At 42.4% G+C, this 22831-nt stretch overlaps 1 protein-coding gene across 4 annotated transcripts in view; it reads left to right on the top strand.

Moving 5' to 3' along the window:
- Positions 1–22831, top strand: part of RELL1 (RELT like 1) — a 96146-nt gene that overhangs the window by 42225 nt on the left and 31090 nt on the right. For all 4 annotated transcript variants that reach the window (XR_009736960.1, XR_009736959.1, XM_061419888.1 and 1 more), the window contains exons 3-6: positions 2092–2163; positions 11156–11213; positions 13904–14140; positions 18430–18568. Coding sequence is in view for 2 of the 4 variants with exons in the window: in XM_061419888.1 (XP_061275872.1) it covers positions 2092–2163; positions 11156–11213; positions 13904–14140; positions 18430–18565 (503 nt within the window). In the remaining 2 variants the exon portion in view is untranslated. The remainder of the gene's footprint in view (positions 1–2091; positions 2164–11155; positions 11214–13903; positions 14141–18429; positions 18569–22831) is intronic.

Genomic DNA, 22831 nt, shown 5'->3' with positions numbered 1-22831 from the left:
AACTCAATGTTGACCATTCTATGTCGTTTGGTATTTTGAAGCAAATTGGAAAGGTGAAAAAGCTCAATAAGGGGGAGGCCTCATGCTCTGACTGCAAATTAAAAAAAAACCTGTCATTTTGAAGTGTCGTCCTCTCTTATTCTATGCAACAACGACAAACCATTTCTCCATCAGATTGTGACATACGATGAAAAGTGGATTTTATACAACAACCAGAGACAACCAGCTCAGTGTTTGAATGGAGAAGACGCTCCAAAGCACTTCCCAAAGCCAGACTCACACCAAAAAAAGGTTGTGGTCACTGTCTGGTGGTCTTCTGTCTGTCTGATCCACTATAGCTTTCTGAATCCCAGAAAAACTATTACATCTGAGAAGTATTCTCAGAAAATTGATGAGATGCACTGAAAACTGATGCGCGCAGCTGACATTGGTCAACAAAAAAGATGCAACAACACCCGATGGCATGTTGCACAACCAGCACTTCAAAAGTTGAACAAATTGGGCTATAAAGTTTTGTCTCATCTGCCATACTGCCGAGTAGCCAACTAACTACTGCTTCTTCTAGCATCTTGACAACTTTTTGCAGGGAAAATGAAAATGCTTTCACAACCAACAGGAGGTAGAAAATGCTTTCCAAGAGTTCATCAAATCCTGAAGCACGGATTTTTATGGTACAAGAATAAACAAGCTTATTTCTCTTTGGCAAAAATATTTTGAGTGTAATGGCTCCTATTTTGATTACTAAAGGTGTGTTTGAGGCTAGTTATAATGATTTAAAATCAGGGTCCAAAACTGTAATTACTATTGCACCAACCTAATATGAGGTTGGAGTTTATGTTTATTAAGTAAATGGTTGTGTGAACAGTGCAATGAAAAAATGACAAGAGCTGGTACCTTTGGATTGACCTCAGAGTGTCTCAGCATTTCCTCCTCACATGGAGTTTCTGGATTGTATTTGAAAACCCTGAGAGGTGAAGCCCTGTTTTCACCACAAATGTACTTTTCAACCATCCTTTTGGGCCTTGGGGAATAGTTGGTAACTCTGCTTATCCTTTTCAGACCTCAAAGGGCAGTTTTTGCAGAAATGTGACATTTGGGGTAGGTCACCCTTCAAGTGGGATCACGGGCAGAGTTGGGGAGCTTCTTCATTCCTTGCCAGCTTGCTGGCCTGTTGGTTTTTCCCACCCCCACTGACCTTTGAGGCAGGGAGTGAGCACAGTTGCACGATGAGTCATGTGTGAGTTTATGAGCAAACCGAGGCTGAATGTTTGTCAACAGAAAGCGGGACCTTTCTCTCTCATCCTCTGCAGACGCTGTGTAGGTTGGCTTAGTGGTCAGCATGTGCACTGTCTAACTGGACGTGCGTGTTCATGGGGAGGGAGTGGCTTGGGTGGAGAAGACACTTTTCCAGATTACATGGGTAATATACCACACCATGATTTCTAGGTCAACCCTCCTTTTTCTTTCTTGTGTTATGGAAGCGAATGATAAGGAATCAGTTTTAGACTGAAGGTTTGACTTTTTTTTTTCCTAAAGACTATCCCATGTACAGAGTCTCTCAAAGTAAACTGAGTTTGTAGGTAATTAACCATGGCCAACATTTAGATCATTTGGAAGTATATTTCAAAGTCTTGTGAAGAGAGAGATGAATAATTACCCAATTTAAGAAATAAATTAATACTCTGTATATGGTATATCTACAATGAAAATAAAATCCAAGAAGTTTTTATTTTAGTTATCTTTATTCTTTCCATTTCCCCTTTGAGTTTAACAAAATGATGAGAGAGGAGTAATAGTTGTAAGGACTGATAAAGACATCTTGGAAATTAAGCATGTGTCTGGACTTGAGAAGATATTGATGGGCAGTTTGCACCTGTTCTGCTGAGAAAGTCGCTGTGTGTTTTCAGTCACGTGTGCTAAGAGTGTGCTAAGAGAAAGGTAGGTTAAAAGAAAGCAGAGCTCTTAGCACCATGGGTCATCAGCTGAGCTTTCTGGAGACTGTTCAGAGAAGTCTTAGGCTCTGAGACTGTGTCTCTGACCTGATGCGGGTGAGCAATTGTAACCTGTCCTCCCCTCCCCTTTCTCTTTCAGAGTTGAACGACAGTGTAAATGAAAACAGTGACACCGTTGGGCAGATTGTCCAATACATCATGAAAAACGAAGGTATGGCTGTTTTAGTGCCCAGAACAATTCATTATTCACATATTTTATTAAAAACCTGCTTCAGAGAGTTTGTATGGATTCTCCTGTCAATGTTTCTGAAGTTATTGGTAGCACCTTCCACCTAAGCTCACAAATAGCCCAGCTTCCAGCATTATCTTATCAGGAGAGTTTCACAGAAGTGAGTTTTCTAAGAGTCAGTGGGTCTGAGTGTTGCCAAGTCAGCCCTGGAGGCTTACCTTTTAATCCTGGCATCGCCTTGATTTGGAGGAAAGTCATAGTACCTCATGAGCCTCAGTTTCTTCCTCTAAAATAATATTTACCTCATGGTATTATTGTGACATATTACACAGAAGCTGCTTGGTATAATAAGCACTCAAATATTATCTATTCCTTTTTTTCTGCTTTTAAAAATACTGTGGTAAAATACACTAAACATAGAATTTGTTGTTACACCCATTTTAAAATGTACAATTCATTGGCATTAAGTACATTTACAATGGAGAAGGAAATGGTAACCTACTCCAGTATTCTTGCCTGGGACATCCCATGGACAGAGGAGCCTGGCAGGCTACAGTCCACAGGGCCGCAAAGAGTCGGACACGACTGAGCACACACACACTCACACACACATGTTCACAATAGTGTACAAAGATCACCAGTATCTAGTTCCAGAATCTTGTCGTCATCCCAAACTCTGTATGCACTGAGCAGTCACTCCCCATTCTCCACCCTCTTCCCCTCCAGCCTCTGGCAACCCTTCCTCTGCTTTCTGCCTCTATGAGTTCACCTATTCTATGATATGTTCTTAAGTGTTAAAGCTTTTAAAAGGTCTAGGCTTTTCTGGTGGCTCAGTTAGTAAAGAATCCGCCTGTGATACAGGAGACCCAGGTTCAGTCCCTGGGTGGGGAAGATCCGCTGGAGAAGGAAATGGCAAGCCACTCCAGTATTCTTGCCTGGGACATCCCATGGACAGAGGAGCCTGTTGGGCTCAGTCCAGAGGGTCACAAAGTTGGACACGACTTAGTGACTAAACCATTACCACTAAGCTTTAATGACTTTAAGCGTTTTTTTCCGTTCTGAAATGTATCCTAAACCCCTGTCTTCTTAAATTAGTTTAACCCTGATTAGATAAATCAGGGTCATTTTTCTGAAACACTGGTGATTGTCTCCACAAGATACCACACCCCAAGTGACTTTTGAGGCGTGTGGCACTCCTGCCCACATACCTGTGAACGAAAAATGCCACCTCTCATATCAGTAAACAAAGAAAGTCATAGCCATCAAGCCGTCCATTACACGCCACAGTGGTGAACCCTGAGGGAACCCAAGAGGGAGAGAATGCCTGCCATCCAGCAGCCATCAGACTACAGCCTCTCCCCGACTATGAGTCCTGAGGAAACTCAGGCTGTGAAAACACTGGATGCTGGCCCCAGATAGCTGAGGTGCACATCAAAGGAATGATTTCAGTGAGCCCAGACTCTTACATCTTCCCATACATGGAAAAGCGCTGAATTCCTTGACTTGGGATGTCTGGTTTTCTTTTATTAACAGTAACAGTGACGTTCTGACTACCTGATCTTTATTGCAAAAATTCTTGTATATCTTGGCTCCCTCCTTTGTCTTTCCATAGCAGTCTCTCAGAGTTATCTGAGAGTCTTGCCTCCTGAGCTTAAGTCCTCAGATTTGTCTACTGAATAAAACATAACTTTCAACTTTTAGGTTGTGCATAACTTTTAGGTCACAGTTTTTTCAGCCAACATATCCAATAGCCCTATGCTTTGAATTCTCATGAGAATATAAAACAAAATGTTTTCCTTGGGCGCTCTCTGGGCCCTGGTAAACACTGTCTCAAGCTGCATGCACTGACGCAGCTGAGCCCTTTGTCTGAAAGTTGAAATCCCTCCATGCTGCTCAGTAAATACCTGCCTTCTGTTCCAAGCCCCTCCCTGGGATCCTGTGTCCCCATAGCCTCACTATTAACCACAGCACCTGCCTGGCCCAGACTGCAGTCAGTGCTTCTGACCTAGAGAAGCAGCAACTTCATATGGTTCAGCATACTTTTCCTTTTTCTTTAGAGTGGACTTTACATATTGGCATTGATCTAGGTGCTTCATGTGCATAATATCATTTAATCCTCACAGTATTCTTCTGGAGTTGATATTATTATACCCACTTTACAGATGAAGAAAGGAAGACTCCAAGTGGTTGGTCACGTGGTTAGGGAGTAGTGCCGCCCTGCATGGGCCTCTTGCATCTATTCAGCATTGCCTTGCCTCTCTTCTAGTTTGTCGCTTTCAGTTTCTCCAGGATTGAAAACCAGATGATCTAACTTAATAGGATGATGTTTAAAATAACAAAAAAGACAGTGATCAATTGGATTCAATATCTGTTTTATAAAACAGATAAAACAGATCTTGTGGCTCAGCTGGTAAAGAATCCGCCTGCAATGCAGGAGACCTGGGTTTGATCCCTGGGTTGGGAAGATCCCCTGGAGAAGGGAAAGGCTACCTACTCCAGTATTCTAGTCTAGAGGATTCCATGAACTGTATAGTGCATGGGGTCGCAGAGTTGGACATGACTGAGCGACTTTCACTTTCACTTTTTTTCACTTTTCCTTCAGGGAGCAGTAGTTGGTGATGCTATTCTTGAGGACTCAGTGGTGCATATTTCTTTTGCATAAAGAAGTGGATTTTAATTTGCATAAGAAGTACAGAAATTTGTTCTTGGCGTAAAAGCTCCAGCCATTACAGAAGTGCACCGAGTAAGGTGTGGATGGCCCTTCATTTCTCCTGGGTCTTGCACAGTCGAAACTGCCTTCATGTACATGTATATGTATGGTTGAGTCCCTTTCCTGTCTGCGTGAAACCATCACGACTTGGTTAAAGAGCTATTCTCCAATACAGCTTCCCCGGTGGCTCAGATGGTAAAGAATCCGCCTGCGATGCAGGACACCTGGGTTCTATCCCTGGGTCAGAAAGATCCCCTGGAGAAGGAAATGACAACCCATTCCAGTATTCTTGCCTGGAGCATTCCATGTACAGAGGAGCCTGGTGCGCTACATTCCATGAGGTCGCAGAGTCGGACAAGACTGAGTGATTATCACTCACTCCAATACAAAATAAAAAGTTGGGGGGAAAAAAAAAGAGAAAGAAACTGCCTTCATGGCTTTTGGAAGCTTGGAGACCTGTGGGACCTGGGCTTCTGAGAGCTGAAGCAGCTGCTGAGTGAGTGAGTGCTGCATGAGGGGTTACTGAGAGGTGAGTGGTGTGAAGTGTCAGCTGTGAACACTTTGCTGGGGGCTAAAGTTCTCTTGTATAACTTCATATTTGGCACTGAATGCTTGCTAACTGCCAGGCCTGTTCTAAGGGTTTTCTGGGAGCCCTATGATTCAGATATATCATTTCCAATTTATTGTTGAGAAACCGAGGTCTACAGCACATAACTGACTTGCCAGTGTCACCCTGCTGCAAGTAGCAGAGTTGAGATTTGAACTCTAGCCTCTGACATCAGAGTCCATACCTGTGTACTGTCACTGCTTCTTCCTGGTGTCAGGAAAGATGAACGATAAACTTCCTCCTTTCAAAGAGATAACATATACAGCTGGGGCATTTTATAGAACTCTAAATATTAGTGCATTAAATTATCCAAACTACCTTATGAAGTCAGCCGTGTTACCACCCCATTTTGCAGATGAGGAAACAGGGGCCCAGAGGGTAAGAAAGTCACCTAAGGGTCATCAAGCTGGCCTGTGGCAGGATGGTGCCAGCAGTGCGCTCTTTTCTCCTATTACAGCCGAGGTGAAACCTGTGGGCCCCTGAAGGAAACAGACTATATAATTTCCTCACTCCCACACTCACAGACTCTAGGACTCCTCTTTTCTTTTTTAATTATGTCCTTTTCCTTTTGGAAAGTAGCTTTTTAGTTTCTGCTTCCTTGATTACCAGTGGAGTAATCAAAGCACTGATTTCATTCTTTCTCCTCCGCTCCCCAGTTCTTTGCCTTCTGTCTTTCTTATTCTTCACTCTTCTCCCTGTAAGGGCCTTCGTCTGTCACCTCTGATTTCTCCTGTGACCTCATCCTTAGGTGGCCTTGGTTCTCCTTGGCCACCAGGAGACATCTGATTTCACTGGGTCCTCACACACAGTGACCTCTCTAGCTTCCAGCCCGTGCCAAAACCACAGCTGGAGGATTAAATAGGTACCTGGAGCTCTTAACAGTTTATAACCTAGTTTTATTAGTTTGCCTTGGAGACTTAAATTCTCTGTAGAACAGAATGTATTTTTCTTTTTTTGGTCATTAACAGACTCTGAACTTAATATCCATTTAGATCTCCATGTTGAGGTTAATTAACTTTATATTTTTAAAAAATAGCACACTATAACATAATTTTTCTTTAAACATTGAAGAAAAAAGTGAATAAAATTGAGTACAAACCATTACCCTTTTCTCATGTTTATTTAGGTTTTCTTTGCCTATTTTACATATTTTAAAACACTTTCAGTCCTGATATATGACTCATCTTCTGCTTTGCATTTTTAATTTGGCTAAGGGGGTAATACTTCACCAGTACTTATGGTGACATTCTTATTTATGGTTTAAACCTATCATGTCTTGGATGTTGCAAATCACATTTCGTTTAGACAAATATCTCTTGTAGGATGAATTTATTGGCTAAACTGCACACTGATTATTTTCCCACTAGTCTGTAATCCTTTCTAAATAGAGCAGGACTGAAGAGCATTTGGGTGATCACTGCGGAAGTTTGGAAAGTACCTGCAACTCTCCAGCTGGGCTTCTCTGCCAGGGCCAGACACTGTCTGAAAATAGCAGCACCTGTCAGTATTGTGATTACTGTCCAAGCACCCCGGATTATGGTTATTTACATTGGGCAGAAGAGAGGGGTCCCTTGGTGAAATTCTCATCTTGGCACTCAATTTGTGTGATGGCTAAAAGGGTTTCTTCATAAACTACCATCATTACTGAGTAGATCCCTGAAACTTGCCATAATAATTATGCAAACATCCTGTGAACTGTTAAACCATCATCATTTGGGTGGAGACTCAGAAGGAGTAGGGAGGAGTTGGTTGGGGTGAAATGCACCCACCCTAGAGTCAGATAGACCAGGTTTTTGTATCTAGGTCTGTTTCTAGCTGTGGGATTCTGGACAGTCAGTACAGTCTTTAGGCCTCAGTGTCTATCTGTAAAATGGGGATGATAATTCTGCCTGCTATTAGAGTGAATCCGACACGGAAGGTCTACAAAGCTTTTTGACAGTGGCTGGCACATACCAGGATCTTGCCTTGAATGTAAGGGAAAACTTTAAAGAGAATAATGGTGGGAGAGAAAACAGGGCTGATTTTGACTACTCTATGCATATTATCAGGCAGAAGTTCAGGAAAGAAGAGAGGAAGCAGTATTTGGAAATGACTGCTCACTAGAAAATTTTCCCTGTTCTTGACAGGTTTTGCTTGCCCTGTAACTGACTCCTCCCATCCTTTGGACACCCATGAAAGGAAGTATAGTTGGACAGAATGTTGACAAGTTTAGGGGAGGGGACTTCCCTGGTGGTCCAGTGGTCAAGAATTAGCCTTGCAATGGGGAGGATACAGGTTCGATCCCTGATCAGGGAGCTAAGATCCTTCATGCTGCGGAGCAACCAAGCCCCTCTGCCACAACTACTGAGCCTGTGCAACATAAAGAAAGATTCCCACAAGATGCAACAAAGATCCTGGTGCAGCCAAATAAATAAATTTTTTTTAAAAAAGTGTAGGGAAAACTGTCTCTTGGAGCTTATTGGAGTTATGAGTAATCACAAAGAGATGTATATTTAATAGAACTTAATTGGGTTTTGCTCTTTTATAGTAATTTTATAACCAAATTAAAGCATGTGTTTATGTGCTAATGGTGGTGTTACGTTAGGGTTTTCTCATCACAGGAAACCAAAAAGGTTCCCAAGGGATAGTTCACTGAGATTTACTCCCTGGTATAGACTGGGTGAAAGCCTAGAGACAAGGGTCTACATGCGTGCGTGTGTGCATGTGTTGGTCCTACATGAGTATGCATGTTATTTGCATAAAAACTTGAGCCTACTCTTAAATCATTGCTCACAGCAAACAAAGGGGTTGTTTACTATTGTTTCTAAGAAATAAGGGTGAAGTACAGGGATACATGAATATATGAGATACAACACAAGCCTAAAAAAAAGTAATGCTTTTAATATATTTTAATTATCTTCCTGGGAGCATTTTATAATTTGATGTTTCTAACAGAGGTCATCATTTTGCAGGTGATTAATTTTCTCAGGTAACTATATAAACTTTTTGAAAAGCTCATCTTTATAAGTGAATGCTATTAGTGTTATCTTTGTTTCCATTTCTTTCTTTGGTTGTTATTTCCCCCCCTTTTTGTTAATAGTTTTGAAGTTTAGTAAAAGATAGCATAATATAACGGAGAAGGCAATGGCACCCCACTCCAGTACTCTTGCCTGGAAAATCCCATGGACGGAGGAGCCTGGTGGGCTACAGTTCATGGGGTCGCATAGAGTCGGACATGACTGAAGCAACTTAGCAGCAGCAGCAGCATAATATAAATGTCAGCTGGCAAATTATTGTGTGTTCCCTAAACACTTTATCTGAAAGAAAATGTTTTTTGGAATTCTTAGTATTAGTTCAAAGGAAATAATTAAATTATATTTAAATTTGACTTAGAGGGTAACATGCCTTTTTTTGTCCTGTGGGAGAAGGCACTACTGATCCATTTCAGTGCTTTTTTTTGTAATGATGAGTCTTTTTATATCAAAACTTATATTTGGAAATGTATTTGTGCATTTTCACAGATAGTCATGAAAGGCAAAGAAATTATTTCTTTTTGAAAATGATGGTGTGTTCCATTAGTATTTCTTCAAAAATTCTATGCATTTGCAAGGGTTGTGAAGGGGATAATATTGGATTTTGGGGCAAAAAATCCCTTACTATTTTATATGTAAAACACAGATATGCATATAATACATAAACAATTGTTTATCTTCAGTATTATAGTTTTATGGGAGGATGAATTAGGAAAAAATGTCGAAAAAAAAAAGCTTCTGGGTGGAGCAGTCATGAAAAAAAGTTGCAGAACACTAGATCCATCTTTAGCTGTTGACTTAAAAGCAGCAGTGTTGAAACTGGAGTTAATTTTCCTTCTCTTGGAATTTCGAGATTGTTGAATATTAAATGTTGGTGTTAGCTCACATGGTAAATAGTGACTTTTTAAAAAATTGTTTTATGTCTAGAGAACTTGTTGTGGTTAGTATTGAGAACAGCACTTTAAAAATCAATGGAGAGGTTCCCCTGGTGGCTCAGTGTTAAAGAGTCTGCCTGCCAATGCAGGAGACATGGGTTTGATCCCTGATCCGGGAAGATCCCACATGCCATGGAGCAGCTAAGCCGGTGTGGCACAACTACAAGCCTGTGCACTAGAGACTGGGAGCTACAACTACTGGAGCCCATGTGCCTGGAGCCTGTGCTGCACAAGAGAACCCACTGCGGCGAGAAGCCCGTGCACTGCAACTAGACAGTGGCCCCTGCTTGCCACAACTAGAGAAAAAGCCCAGGGAGCAACGAAGACCCAGCATAGCCAAAAATAAATAAACATTTTTAAAAAAATCAATGGAAAGGGGTCAGGAGTCAGTCACAACATCTGGCCTTGCCAGGAGATACCCAAGAGGAACTTGACCATTCAGTTCCATCTTTTATTCTTAAGACTTGACACCCTACAAAAAATGAAGTAACATGTGTGTCTGTGTACGGTGGCGGGGTGGGTGCCCAAGAAGCTGAGATTCAGTTTGCTTTAGTTGACAGCCTAGGTTCCACCTACAAATTTGGATTTTTTTTTAAAAATTAACATTAGAAGTCTAATTTAACTCAGTCCATATTAGATAACTGATGTGTGTAACCAGTGAACTTCCTATGTAAGCCCTAGTGATAAAGGACCTGCCTCCCAATGCAGGAGATATAAGAAACCTGGGGTTCAGTCCTGGGTCAGGAAGATTCCCTGGAGGAGGGCACAACACCTCCCTAGTATTATTGCCTGGATAATCCCCACAGACAGAGGAGCCTGGCAGACTACAGTCCATAGGGTTGCACAGAGTCGGACACAACTGAAGTGACTTAGCACTCATGCATCTGACCCTGACCAGCATTTGAAATTTTAAGATACCTGGCTAGAGTTATGGTCCTTATGGTCTTGTATGGTCCTTAAGCAGAGCTAAACCAAATGGCCCACCTGAAAAACTAACCCTTTCTCATCCCCAGTGCTGTGTGGGATAGACTTGATGCTGTTACTGTGCTCTGATCAGGCATGTCCAAAGATCAGACTCTTTGCGACCCCATGAACTATAGCCCCACAAGCTCCTCCATCCTTGGGTTTTTCCAGGTAAGAGTACTGGAGTGGGTTGCCATTTCCTCCTCCAGGAGATCTTCCTGACCCAGGGATCAAACCGGAGTCTCTTGTGTGTGCTGCAGGCGGATTATTTACCACTGAGCCATCGGGGAAGCCCATAGACTTGATATTACATGGGGTATCCACAATTTAGGGCTAATTATTTGAACACATGTAAGTTATTAGAATATAGGTCTCGGGTCATGCATTTCATGACATATTTAGCAGAGTGAGTTAAATTGAGTTTCCCTTTGGTTTGAGAAGAGGAGAAAGAAATTTCTGTGTTATATTGCTGATGATGTATAGGAAGCAGAGCTTTGTGGTAGATCTGCTTTCCCTTGCATAGATCCTCTGTCACTCTCACTAACTTCCTGTGAGTTGAAAATTATCTGCAGATGGAGCCATATCTGGACTTTCCTTGGGAAAGGCCCTGCCTTCTCCAGGGCCCCAAGGCCTCATCTGTGAATTGAAGAAATTCAATTAGGTGTTTTTCCACCAGTTTTTCTGATATGCTAATTCTATGATCACTCATCTAATTCATTCCATTTTAATTTTTTTTTTTTTTTTTTAGCAAATGTTGACATTTTAGCAGCAATGGTAGAAGATAACAGCGTGTGTGATCCTGAAAGGTGAGTGCTTTCCCCCTGACTTTATGAGGCTTTTGTTTTCAATTATCTGCTGGAGCAGGTTTCTCTACTTTGTCCTTATTGACACATGAGCCAGAGAATTCTTTGCTGTGGGGAACTGTCCTTTGCCCTGTAGGAAGTTTAACAGCATTCCTGACCTCCAGTGCATGGATGCCATGGTCCCTTTCTCCTGCGGTGTGACATCCCACAATGTCTCCTGACATTGTCCGTGTCCCCTGGGGGTGAAGTCGCCCCTGGTTGAGAACTGCTGGGTTAGTGAACCATGATGGGAGGAGGAAGCCCTGGAACTGGGCACCTGAATTGTCTTCCCTGTGCCACTTATGGCTCCCCTCTTCTCGGGTAAGTTAACTGACCACTCTGAGCTCAAATTCCATTATCTATAAACTGAGGGTAACTGCCACACCAACCTAACTGGAACATCATAAGAAATACAGACTATCTCGGGCACTGAAGACCTCCATGAACAATTAGTTATGCTTAAATGAAAAACTGGGCTGGTTTGGGAGCACCTGCTAAGTTCTATTGGAGAAGGCAATGGCACCTCACTCCAATGTTCTTGCCTGGAGAATCCCAGGGACGGGGGAGCCTGGTGGGCTGCTGTCCATGGGGTCACACAGAGTCGGACACGACTGACTTAGCAGCAGCAGCAGCAGCTAAGTTCTATTTTTGTATTAGGGTATGGATGTTTGTTTTTGATTATGGTTGTTGAGCTTCACAGTTGGTCATAATCACAGGCAACTATATTTCTGTGTAGTCTTTCATGCTTCAGAGAGCATTTATTGAGTGCCTGCTGTGTGCTGGGCATGATGCTGGAGCTGGGCCTTCATACATCCTTGCCAAGGAGGACTCAGTCTAATGGGGAGTAGAAACAAGAAGTAGGGGAAGCTTGTGGGGAGACAAAGCTCAGGACAAAAGGCCCAGGAGAGTGAAAGTGTGGGATGCCCTGGGAAGTTTCAGTCTAGGGTGGCCTGAGGATGTGCTGTGGACAGAAGCAAGAAGGACCAAGGAAGCAAATTGGGTCTGAGTGACCTCGCCAGGGGTTTGAACCTTTTTCTGCAAGGGGTTTGGACCTTTTTATGCTTACTCTGTAGGTTGTGCACACAGCACATCTTAGCTGTTTCATACATGTTTGTGAAACTGGCCACGTTAGACCCGTGTTTCAGTGAGGTGACTCAGTTCAGGAGGGCCAGTGTTGGGAGCCCTGGTGGTGTAGTTCATGGAGACTCATGGGCTGTGGGTCCCCCCACATTCCAGCCCTGACCACAGGTTCCTCATCTAAGGACCATGTCACCTCAGTCATCTTAGAGCATCCTAAAGTCCCCATCATTGGATTTTGTGCACAGCACATATAGATAATTGTTTCATTTTTTTTTCTTTTGATAAATGTTTCTTGAATGAATGTTGTTAAACTTACAATTCAACCTCCTAATATGTGATATTAGCATTGTTTTACCCCAGAAAGCTGCAGCTGTGTTTTTTTATTTTAACAACGTAAAAAGTATCCTTAACGAAAGCCAGGAAACTTTTGGCTGTTTGGGGTCTTTGAGACTTTCTCTTCAATTATGCGTGCTCCTTTTGAAGTGGACAAGTGGGCTGGTTATCTGTAGCATGAAGGCTGGTTGATATATCATGAGACCTCCATGTGCCTTTGGGACTCTTGGCCTGGTCTCAGGCGTCAGGCTCTGCTGTGACATGCTGACTGGCCCACACCCACACTCACACCCACCTATTCCACATCAGAGTGCAGATTCCTGGTCAGGCCAGCCCTGTCCTGTCTTAACTCCTCCTTTTCTAGAGGACCAGAAGCCTGAAACATGCCTTTTGAAAGCAGCCAGCATCTAACCTTTAGACTTGTGCTTTTTATACTTTGGATGGCCTGGCTGGGTTTCTTCTAGGTTGTAAAAGTAGTCTCCCCTGTTTCTGAAGCACTGTAGCATGATGGTTAAGATCATGGTTTCAGATTTAGTCTTTCTAGATTTGGATCTCAGAGCCATCACTGTGTGACTTTGAGCAAGTTGCTTAACTGCTCTGAGGCTCAGTGTCCTTGTTTTATAAATAATTCCGATTTAGAGGTTTTGTAAAGATCGAATGCTTAGAATGCTGTTAGGTTTTTATTATTATTATTATCAACGTCTCTTTTGAGCGTCACTTTTGATATCTTGGCCTAAAAGCCTTCTTCCTTTGACCCAATAGTCAGACTGGATCAAATATTCCTTCCTAAGTCATCTAATGATTGGATTGGAATTTAAGTTTTTCTTTCCTCCAGTGTATATATATTCAGGGCCTTTCTTTGCTTAGAGATCTAGGAGGCATTTGGGTAAGTATGAGAAATTAGTTTGCATGAAATTAGATTGTATGAGAAGGGAGATCAGCCATACAAGAAAAGAAACCTCGTACTTCAAAGATAAGCAGTGCATCGTCATTAAAAGCAGTGGTTTATTTCCAACCAGTTAACTAGAAGTGATAAATCACATCATTACTGTTCACAATGAGCTGTCATTGTATAGTCTCAAAAGCTGAGTACCTGCTGCCTGAGATCAGTCCACAAAGCCCATTTGTATAATTGGAAGAGGTATTTTTCCTTTTGATTTAAACTTCTTTCATTGCAGAGGGAGCAAATGGTGTAGCTATTTCTTTTAAGTAACCTCTTCCTTTTTTTCTTCCTATCTTAGCCCAGTGACGCCCAGCACTCCTGGGAGCCCGCCGGTGAGCCCCGGGCCCTTGTCACCAGGGGTCACCCCAGGGAAGCATATCTGCGGCCACCATCTGCACACAGTGGGGGGTCCTGTCGAGCGGGACGTGTGTCATCGGTGTAGGCACAAGCGGTGGCACTTCATAAAACCCACCAACAAGTCCAAAGAGGGCCGCCCGAGGCGCCAAGGAGAGGTCACCGTCCTCTCTGTGGGCAGGTGAGTCCTGGGATGCTTGGGGTTTGTGTGACATGGTTGCTCTGCCGTGTGGATTTGTACACCTATTAAACGTAGCGTGTATTCTCCTGAGCCTGGCTTGGTCCTGTCTCTTGGCTTCTTTGATATTTTCTAGTCTTGAGTCCTGCATTTTTCCAACAGAAGAAGAATTCTAAGAGGTGGTTATTGTGAGATCAGATGTGAGATGTATTGATTAGGGCAATAAATTAATTACTTGCTGTATTAGGATTTTCCAGGAATCAGTAAGATTCTGTATGTATTGTGTGTGTGTGTGTGTGTGTGTGTGCGCTTCCCAGAGTGGCACTAGTGGTAAAGAACCCACTTGCCAATGCAGGAGATTTAAGAGACATGGGTTCAATCCCTGGGTCGGGAAAGTCCCCTGGCTCAGGGCAGGGCAACCTACTCCAGTATTCTTGCCTGGAGAATCCCACAGACAGGGGAGCCTGGCAGGCTACAGTCCATAGGGTTGCAAAGAGTTGGACACAACTGAAGCAACTGAGCGTGCATGCATATATATACACAATCAATAAGATTCTATATTATGCTTCCTGATGGCTCAGGTAAAGAATCTGCCTGCCAGTGTAGGAGATGTGGGTTTGATTACTGGATCAGAAAGATCCCCTGGAGGAGGAAATGGCAACCCACTCCAGTATTCTTGCCTGGGAAATCCCATGGGTAGAGGAGTCTGGCAGGCTGTAATCCATGGTGTTGCCAAGAGTTGAACATGACTTTAGCGACTAAACCACCTCCACCATATTATATATATGCACACACACATACATACGTATGAGAAGAGATTTATTATGGGAATTAGCTCACATGATCACGGAGGCCAAGAAGCCCCACGACCTTCTGTCTGCAATCTGGAGAACCAGAAGAGCTGGTGGTAATTCAGTCCAAGCCCAAAGGTCTGAGAACCAGGCAAGCCAATGGTGTTAGTCCTGGCACCAGTCTGAAGGCCTAGGAACCCGGAATGCTCATGTCTGATGGCAAAAGAAGAGTGAGGTGTCAGCTCAAGGAAAAATAGCAAATTCAGTCTTCCTCTGCCATTTTGTTGTATTCAGGCCTTTGAGGGTTTGGATGATTCTTATTTGCATTGGGGAAGATGATCTTTACTCACCAATTCAAATGCTATTATCTTCTGCAAAAGCCTTCTGCAAATGCCCTCAGACACACCCAGAACTAATGTTTTATCAGCTCTCTGTGCAGCCCTTGGCCTGGTCAAGTGACAGCATCACACTTTCTCTGATAGATAAAGAATCTCCACTCTCTACAGCAGTTCATGTCACTTGTGGAGACCAGGTTGGTGGTGGCTCTTGGATCAGTCATCCACAGCCCCAGGTCCTTTCCGTCTTGTGCCTCTGCCAGGTTTGCTAGCAGGAGAAAGTCCTCGGAGGATTGTTCACAAAAGGTTTTAATGGGATGGGCCTGAAGTGGCACATTTCATTCTTGCTCACATTCCTCTGGCTGGCATTCAATCACTCGGCCACACCTAATGCCCAGGGGGGTAGGAAATGTCATCCAGCCCTGTGCTGGGAAGAAGGAAAGAGAAGGAGCTGGTCCAGTGTCTGCCGTGTAAGATCATGTGGGTTCCTGGGACTGCTTTCTTTAGTCCGCCTCCTCTGTGCCCTGGTTCCCCAGTCTGAAACTTCCATTTGCTGGTGACCTACATGTGATGCGGAGGTCTTTGGGGGTGGTGAATCAATTTGATGATGTGTGTGTGTTAGTCACGTAGTTGTGTTTGACTCTTTGTGACCTCATGGACTACAGCCCATCATGTGCCTCTGTCCATGGGATTTCCCAGGCAAGAATACTGGAGTGGGTTGCCATTCCCTTCTCCAGGGGATCTTCCTGACCCAGGGAGGGAATGCAGGTCTCCCGCATTGCAGGCAGTTTCTTTACGGTCTGAACAACCAGGGTAGTAATTTGATGTTACGTAGTGAGCTTCCCTGGTGGCTCAGAAGGTAAAGAATCTGCCCGTAATGCGGGAGACCTGGATTTGACCCCTGGGCTGGGAAGATGCCCTGGAGGAGGGCATGGCAACCTGCTCCAGTATTCTTGCCTGTAGAATCCCCATGGACAGAGGAGCCTGGCGGGCTGCAATCGACGGGGTCGCAAAGAATCAGACATGACTAAGTGACTAAGCACACACACACACAGCATTTTTGGTTGATTTTGAGAGTCCCACAGGAACTGCATGGCTAATGCTGCTTGGGTGAAGGCAGTAGAGAGTAGTGGTGGAGAGTAAGCATGCTGGAGCCAGACTGGGGAAGCCCTGAGCAAACTCTGACAGTGCTGCCTAAATGGTCCTGCTTCTCTGCTGATAACTCTAGGAAGAGTAGCCTAGACTCACCAAATTGCCCTCATTTGAGTCCTGGCACCACTACAAACTGTTCCTTCTCTCTGTGCCTCAGTATCCCCCTCTATAAAATGGGAATGACACCTCACTGGGTGGCTGTGAAGACTAAATAAGGTGACTCATGCAAAGATCTTAATTCAGTTTTTGTCGATTATTATACACTCAAGAATTGTTGGCACAGAAGGACCTACTGTACAGCATGGGGAACTCTGCTTAGTAATATGTAGTAACCCAAGTTGGAAAAGAGTTTGAAGAATGGACACATGTGTATGTATAACGGAACCACTCTGCTGTACACCTGAAACTAACACAACATTGTTAATCAGCTATGCTACAATATAAAATAAAAATTAGAAATAAGGAATTGGTATCTGTTATTATTATTTATTATTTGAATTTCACTGAGTTTTACCATGTGTTGCACAGGCAACAAAGAGAAGACTGCATGGCTCTTTGCCACTTATAGCAAAACAGTGCAACTCGTGACCATGCTGTTTTATTCAGAACAGAGTCATGGGAACTTATGAATGTAGAGTGGGGTGAGAACCTGCAAGTTGTTTGGACAAAGTGTATTTTGTTTGCTTTAAAAAAAAATCTGCTGAAACTTTCTACTCGGATTCAACATGGCTTTTTTAAATGCCCCAGATCCTAGCACAAACACTGTAAAGTAATTATACTCCAATAAAAAAAAGTCCCCCACATCCAACTCTGTGTCTTGGAGGTATTAACAGAATAAATACTATGAATGTTGAATGAGCACAGGCTGTGTTTCAGCATATGTTGCTTCAAGAGAGTCTTAGAGCTTGATTACCTAGGTTTGTGGTGACAGCTTTTTTCCTCATCCTCCCTTCACTTCTGCAGCATCTCCCTCCCCATTCTGGTCGGTGAGCTCATTTTGGACAAAGAAGGAGAATTTATTTTAGATGGTTATGAGGGAAATGAAGACCAGGACTAGAGACTTAGAAAAGACTTAAGGGTATTGATGGTGATAGATGAGAAAAGTATTCCAGTTGAATAAATTTTCCTTCTCTTTTAATTCTTGAGAAAAATTTCTCTCAAATTCCTTAACTCTTAATGAAAGCCCAAATTTGCTTTAAAAAAAAAAAAAAACAAAACAAAACAGACAAAACCCAAGCATACACAAAAACCCTGCCTCTGACTGATTCTGGTTAAACGTGTGACTGGGGCCATGTGTGTGTATGCGTGCCTGTGTGTAGAGATAGACATTCTGCCGGGAAAATTTTGAGGAAGGCAACTGCCTAGTGAACATCTGATGTACATACTAGTCAGGCTTTTATCCAGTCTCTGTGGTTAAAACAACTGATGTAAATGCTCAGGTCCTTGTTAGAAACCACAGCTCTGAGGCTGTTTCATATTTGAGTGCCCTTGTTTCTTAATGCATTTGCACATGCTCTATAAACTGTGTCGCAGAATCTCTGATGCGTTGAGTGAACAGTAGCTGGGAGGTTTGGCCGGGGATGGGGAGCCTTGCTCTGTGGGATGGTCCCTCCTGTTGTATATGGTGAATTTCTTTTCTTTAAAAAAAAATTTTTTTTTTTGATTGAGGTATAGTTGATTTAAAATGTCATGTTAGTTTCAGGTATACAGCAGTGATTTGGTTTTTATTACATACACACACACACATATATATTCTTTTTCAGATTCTTTTCCCTTATAGGTTGTTACAAAATATTGAGTATAGTTCCCTCTGCTATATAGGAGGCTCTTGTTGGTTATTTTATTATATATAGTAGTGTGCACATGTGAATGTGGTGATTTTCACTGCTGTCCTAACTTTTGACTGTGTTTGTTTTGGGATCCTCCAGGTGGATTTTTAGTTCATTCATGGTTCTTGTTCAGTGGAAAAGCAAAACCCATCACATCTCCTCTTCCCCCTGCTCCACCCGCTCAGGTTTAGAGTTACAAAAGTGGAACCCAAGTCCAATCAGAAGGAGCGGAGAAGTTTGATGTCAGTTAGTGGGACCGACAGTGTCAATGGGGAGGTGCCGGTGACGCCTGTGAAGAGACAGCAAAGTGACTCAGAGTAGCAGGTAAGTTGTAGATGTGGCAGCATGGGGGTGGGGTGGTACATGGTGGGGAGAAGGTGCTGAAGAGCATCCCTGGGGTCTATGGTGACATGAGAGTGACTCGGGAAGGACATAGGAGTGGAGCAGGTAGGGCTCTAGGGGACAGAACACCATCTCTTGTCTGCCCATAGCTTTGTGTGAAGAGCCTATCAACACAGGTGCCTCTAGAGGCTTGGCCTACATGGTGATGAGGAGGATTTCTTATGAGGCAATGTGTAGTGGTGGAGATTGTGGTAAACTAGAGATCACATGCCCCATCTATAGGGTTTGCATGCCCACAAGACAGGAGGCACTTAGTGTGGCTATACCTTTGCAAAAAAAAGATGGAAATCTAAGGGTTTTTACATGTGAAATCACCACAGACTTTTAAATGTTGGCAGCTTGGTAAAAATCCTTTTAAAAACCATTCAGGCCAAATGACACATAATCTTGTCGTCACTTCTAGGTTAACAGTGATTTGATAAAGACTGGAGCAAGCAAAGCAATCCTTTTTCCTTTGAGAAACTAGTTTTCTTTGATGCATCACAGTTCTAAAATATCCCTAGTAGAAATATTACTCTTTCCATCAGATATTTTGAAGCAATTTAAAAGCGAAAGTGAATGCTTCTTAGTTTGGCTGTTTTAACTTTAGAAGATATTACTTAAAAAAAAGCCTCTGCTAATTTGATAGTGGCTTAGCTTTTATCTTCCTGTTTGCTTTCTGTTCTGGCTTGAGTCCTGCCCATCCCTTTCATGTTATTTATTAGATATAAAAGGAAGGGAGTGACCAGCTCCAGAGTCTTCAGTGGAACCATCAGAGCCTGAGTGTTAAGGCAGGAGAGGTTCCACTTACAAAGGGAGGGGGAGGCAGGGTCCTAGAAGGTACAGGGAAATAGCAAGGTAGAGCCTGAACCTTTGAGTCAGGCTGCCAGGTTCAAGTCCCCATTTACCACTCACTAGCGCTGGGACCTGGGCAAGGTGCTTGGGCTTTTTGTGCCTACTTTCCTCACTGGGAAATAAAAATAATACTGCCTGCCTGGAAGGATGGCAGTAAGATATGAGGGAAATAACGCAGGAAGCCCAGGGCCTGGCAAATAGGAAATGCTCAGTCAGTGCTACTAATTATAATAAGTGAATTCACTTGTGGTCAGTGCGGCTGCGTGGGGGGAGAAGTGGCTTTTGAATGGAGCTTCTCTGATAACCTGCCCAGGCTCAGAGGGGTTGGGGATGATCCAGAAGTTATCTGGAGGAACTGTGTTCCTGAATTCCATAAGACATAGGGGTTCTCATAGCTTTCCAGCACTAACTCTTTTTTTTTTTTTTTTATTTTTAAACTTTACATAATTATATTAGTTTTGCCAAATACCAAAATGAATCCGCCACAGGTATACATGTGTTCCCCATCCTGAACCCTCCTCCCTCCTCCCTCCCCATACCATCCCTCTGGGTCATCCCAGTGCACTAGCCCCAAGCATCCAGTATCTTGCATCGAACCTGGACTGGCAACTCGTTTCTTACATGATATTTTACATGTTTCAATGCCATTCTCCCAAATCTTCCCACCCTCTCCCTCTCCCACAGAGTCCAAAAGACTGTTCCATACATCAGTGTCTCTTTTGCTGTCTCGTACACAGGGTTATGGTTACCATCTTTCTAAATTCCATATATATGCGTTAGTATACTGTATTGGTGTTTTTCCTTCTGGCTTACTTCACTCTGTATAATAGGCTCCAGTTTCATCCACCTCAGTAGAACTGATTCAAATGTATTCTTTTTAATGGCTGAGTAATACTCCATTGTGTATATGTACCACAGCTTTCTTATCTATTCATCTGCTGATGGACATCTAGGTTGCTTCCATGTCCTGGCTATTATAAACAGTGCTGCGATGAACATTGGGGTACACGTGTCTCTTTCCCTTCTGGTTTCCTCAGTGTGTATGCCCAGCAGTGGGATTGCTGGATCATAAGGCAGTTCTATTTCCAGTTTTTTAAGGAATCTCTATACTGTTCTCCATAGTGGCTGTACTAGTTTGCATTCCCACCAACAGTGTAAGAGGGTTCCCTTTTCTCCACACCCTCTCCAGCATTTATTATTTGTAGACTTTTGGATCGCAGCCATTCTGACTGGTGTGAAATGGTACCTCATAGTGGTTTTGATTTGCATTTCTCTGATAATGAGTGATGTTGAGCATCTTTTCATGTGTTTGTTAGCCATCTGTATGTCTTCTTTGGAGAAATGTCTATCTAGTTCTTTGGCCCATTTTTTGATTGGGTCGTTTATTTTTCTGGAGTTGAGCTGTAGGAGTTGCTTGTATATTTTTAAGATTAGTTGTTTGTCTGTTGCTTCTTTTGCTATTATTTTCTCCCATTCTGAAGCCTGTCTTTTCAACTTGCTTATAGTTTCCATTGATGTGCAGAAGCTTTTAAGGTTAATTAGGTCCCATTTGTTTATTTTTGCTTTGATTTCCAGTATTCTGGGAGGTGGGTCATAGAGGATCCTGCTGTGATGTATGTCGGAGAGTGTTTTGCCTATGTTCTCCTCTAGGAGTTTTATAGTTTCTGGTCTTACATTGAGATCTTTAATCCATTTTGAGTTTATTTTTGTGTATGGTGTTAGAAAGTGTTCTCGTTTCATTCTTTTACAAGTGGTTGACCAGATTTCCCAGCAGCACTTGTTAAAGAGATTGTCTTTAATCCATTGTATATTCTTGCCTCCTTTGTCAAAGATAAGGTGTCCATATGTGCGTGGATTTATCTCTGGGCTTTCTATTTTGTTCCATTGATCTATATTTCTGTCTTTGTGCCAGTACCATACTGTCTTGATAACTGTGGCTTTGTAGTAGAGCCTGAAGTCAGGTAGGTTGATTCCTCCAGTTCCATTCTTCTTTCTCAAGATCGCTTTGGCTATTTGAGGTTTTTTGTATTTCCATACAAATTGTGAAATTATTTGTTCTAGCTCTGTGAAGAATACTGTTGGTAGCTTGATAGGGATTGCATTGAATCTATAAATTGCTTTGGGTAGTATACTCATTTTCACTATATTGATTCTTCCAATCCATGAACATGGTATATTTCTCCATCTATTAGTGTCCTCTTTGATTTCTTTCACCAGTGTTTTATAGTTTTCTATATATAGGTCTTTAGTTTCTTTAGGTAGATATATTCCTAAGTATTTTATTCTTTCCGTTGCAATGGTGAATGGAATTGTTTCCTTAATTTCTCTTTCTGTTTTCTCATTATTAGTGTATAGGAATGCAAGGGATTTCTGTGTGTTGATTTTATATCCTGCAACTTTACTATAGTCATTGATTATTTCTAGTAATTTTCTGGTGGAGTCTTTAGGGTTTTCTATGTAGAGGATCATGTCATCTGCAAATAGTGAGAGTTTTACTTCTTCTTTTCCAATTTGGATTCCTTTTATTTCTTTTTCTGCTCTGATTGCTGTGGCCAAAACTTCCAAAACTATGTTGAATAGTAATGGTGAAAGTGGGCACCCTTGTCTTGTTCCTGACTTTAGAGGAAATGCTTTCAATTTTTCACCATTGAGGATAATGTTTGCTGTGGGTTTGTCATATATAGCTTTTATTATGTTGAGGTATGTTCCTTCTATTCCTGCTTTCTGGAGAGTTTTTATCATAAATGGATGTTGAATTTTGTCAAAGGCTTTCTCTGCATCTATTGAGATAATCATATGGTTTTTATTTTTCAATTTGTTAATGTGGTGTATTACATTGATTGATTTGCGGATATTGAAGAATCCTTGCATCCCTGGGATAAAGCCCACTTGGTCATGGTGTATGATCTTTTTAATGTGTTGTTGGATTCTGATTGCTAGAATTTTGTTAAGGATTTTTGCATCTATGTTCATCAGTGATATTGGCCTGTAGTTTTCTTTTTTTGTGGGATCTTTGTCAGGTTTTGGTATTAGGGTGATGGTGGCCTCATAGAATGAGTTTGGAAGTTTACCTTCCTCTGCAATTTTCTGGAAGAGTTTGAGCAGGATAGGTGTTAGCTCTTCTCTACATTTTTGGTAGAATTCAGCTGTGAAGCCGTCTGGACCTGGGCTTTTGTTTGCTGGAAGATTTTTGATTACAGTTTCAATTTCCGTGCTTGTGATGGGTCTGTTAAGATTTTCTATTTCTTCCTGGTCGAGTTTTGGAAAGTTGTACTTTTCTAAGAATTTGTCCATTTCTTCCACGTTGTCCATTTTATTGGCATATAATTGTTGATAGTAGTCTCTTATGAT

Source organism: Bos javanicus, chromosome 6 (assembly GCF_032452875.1).
Source record: "Bos javanicus breed banteng chromosome 6, ARS-OSU_banteng_1.0, whole genome shotgun sequence".
NCBI classification, from domain to species: Eukaryota; Metazoa; Chordata; class Mammalia; order Artiodactyla; family Bovidae; genus Bos; species Bos javanicus.
Note: the sequence above shows the minus strand (reverse complement) of the source record. Positions and strands in the feature narration are given on the sequence as shown.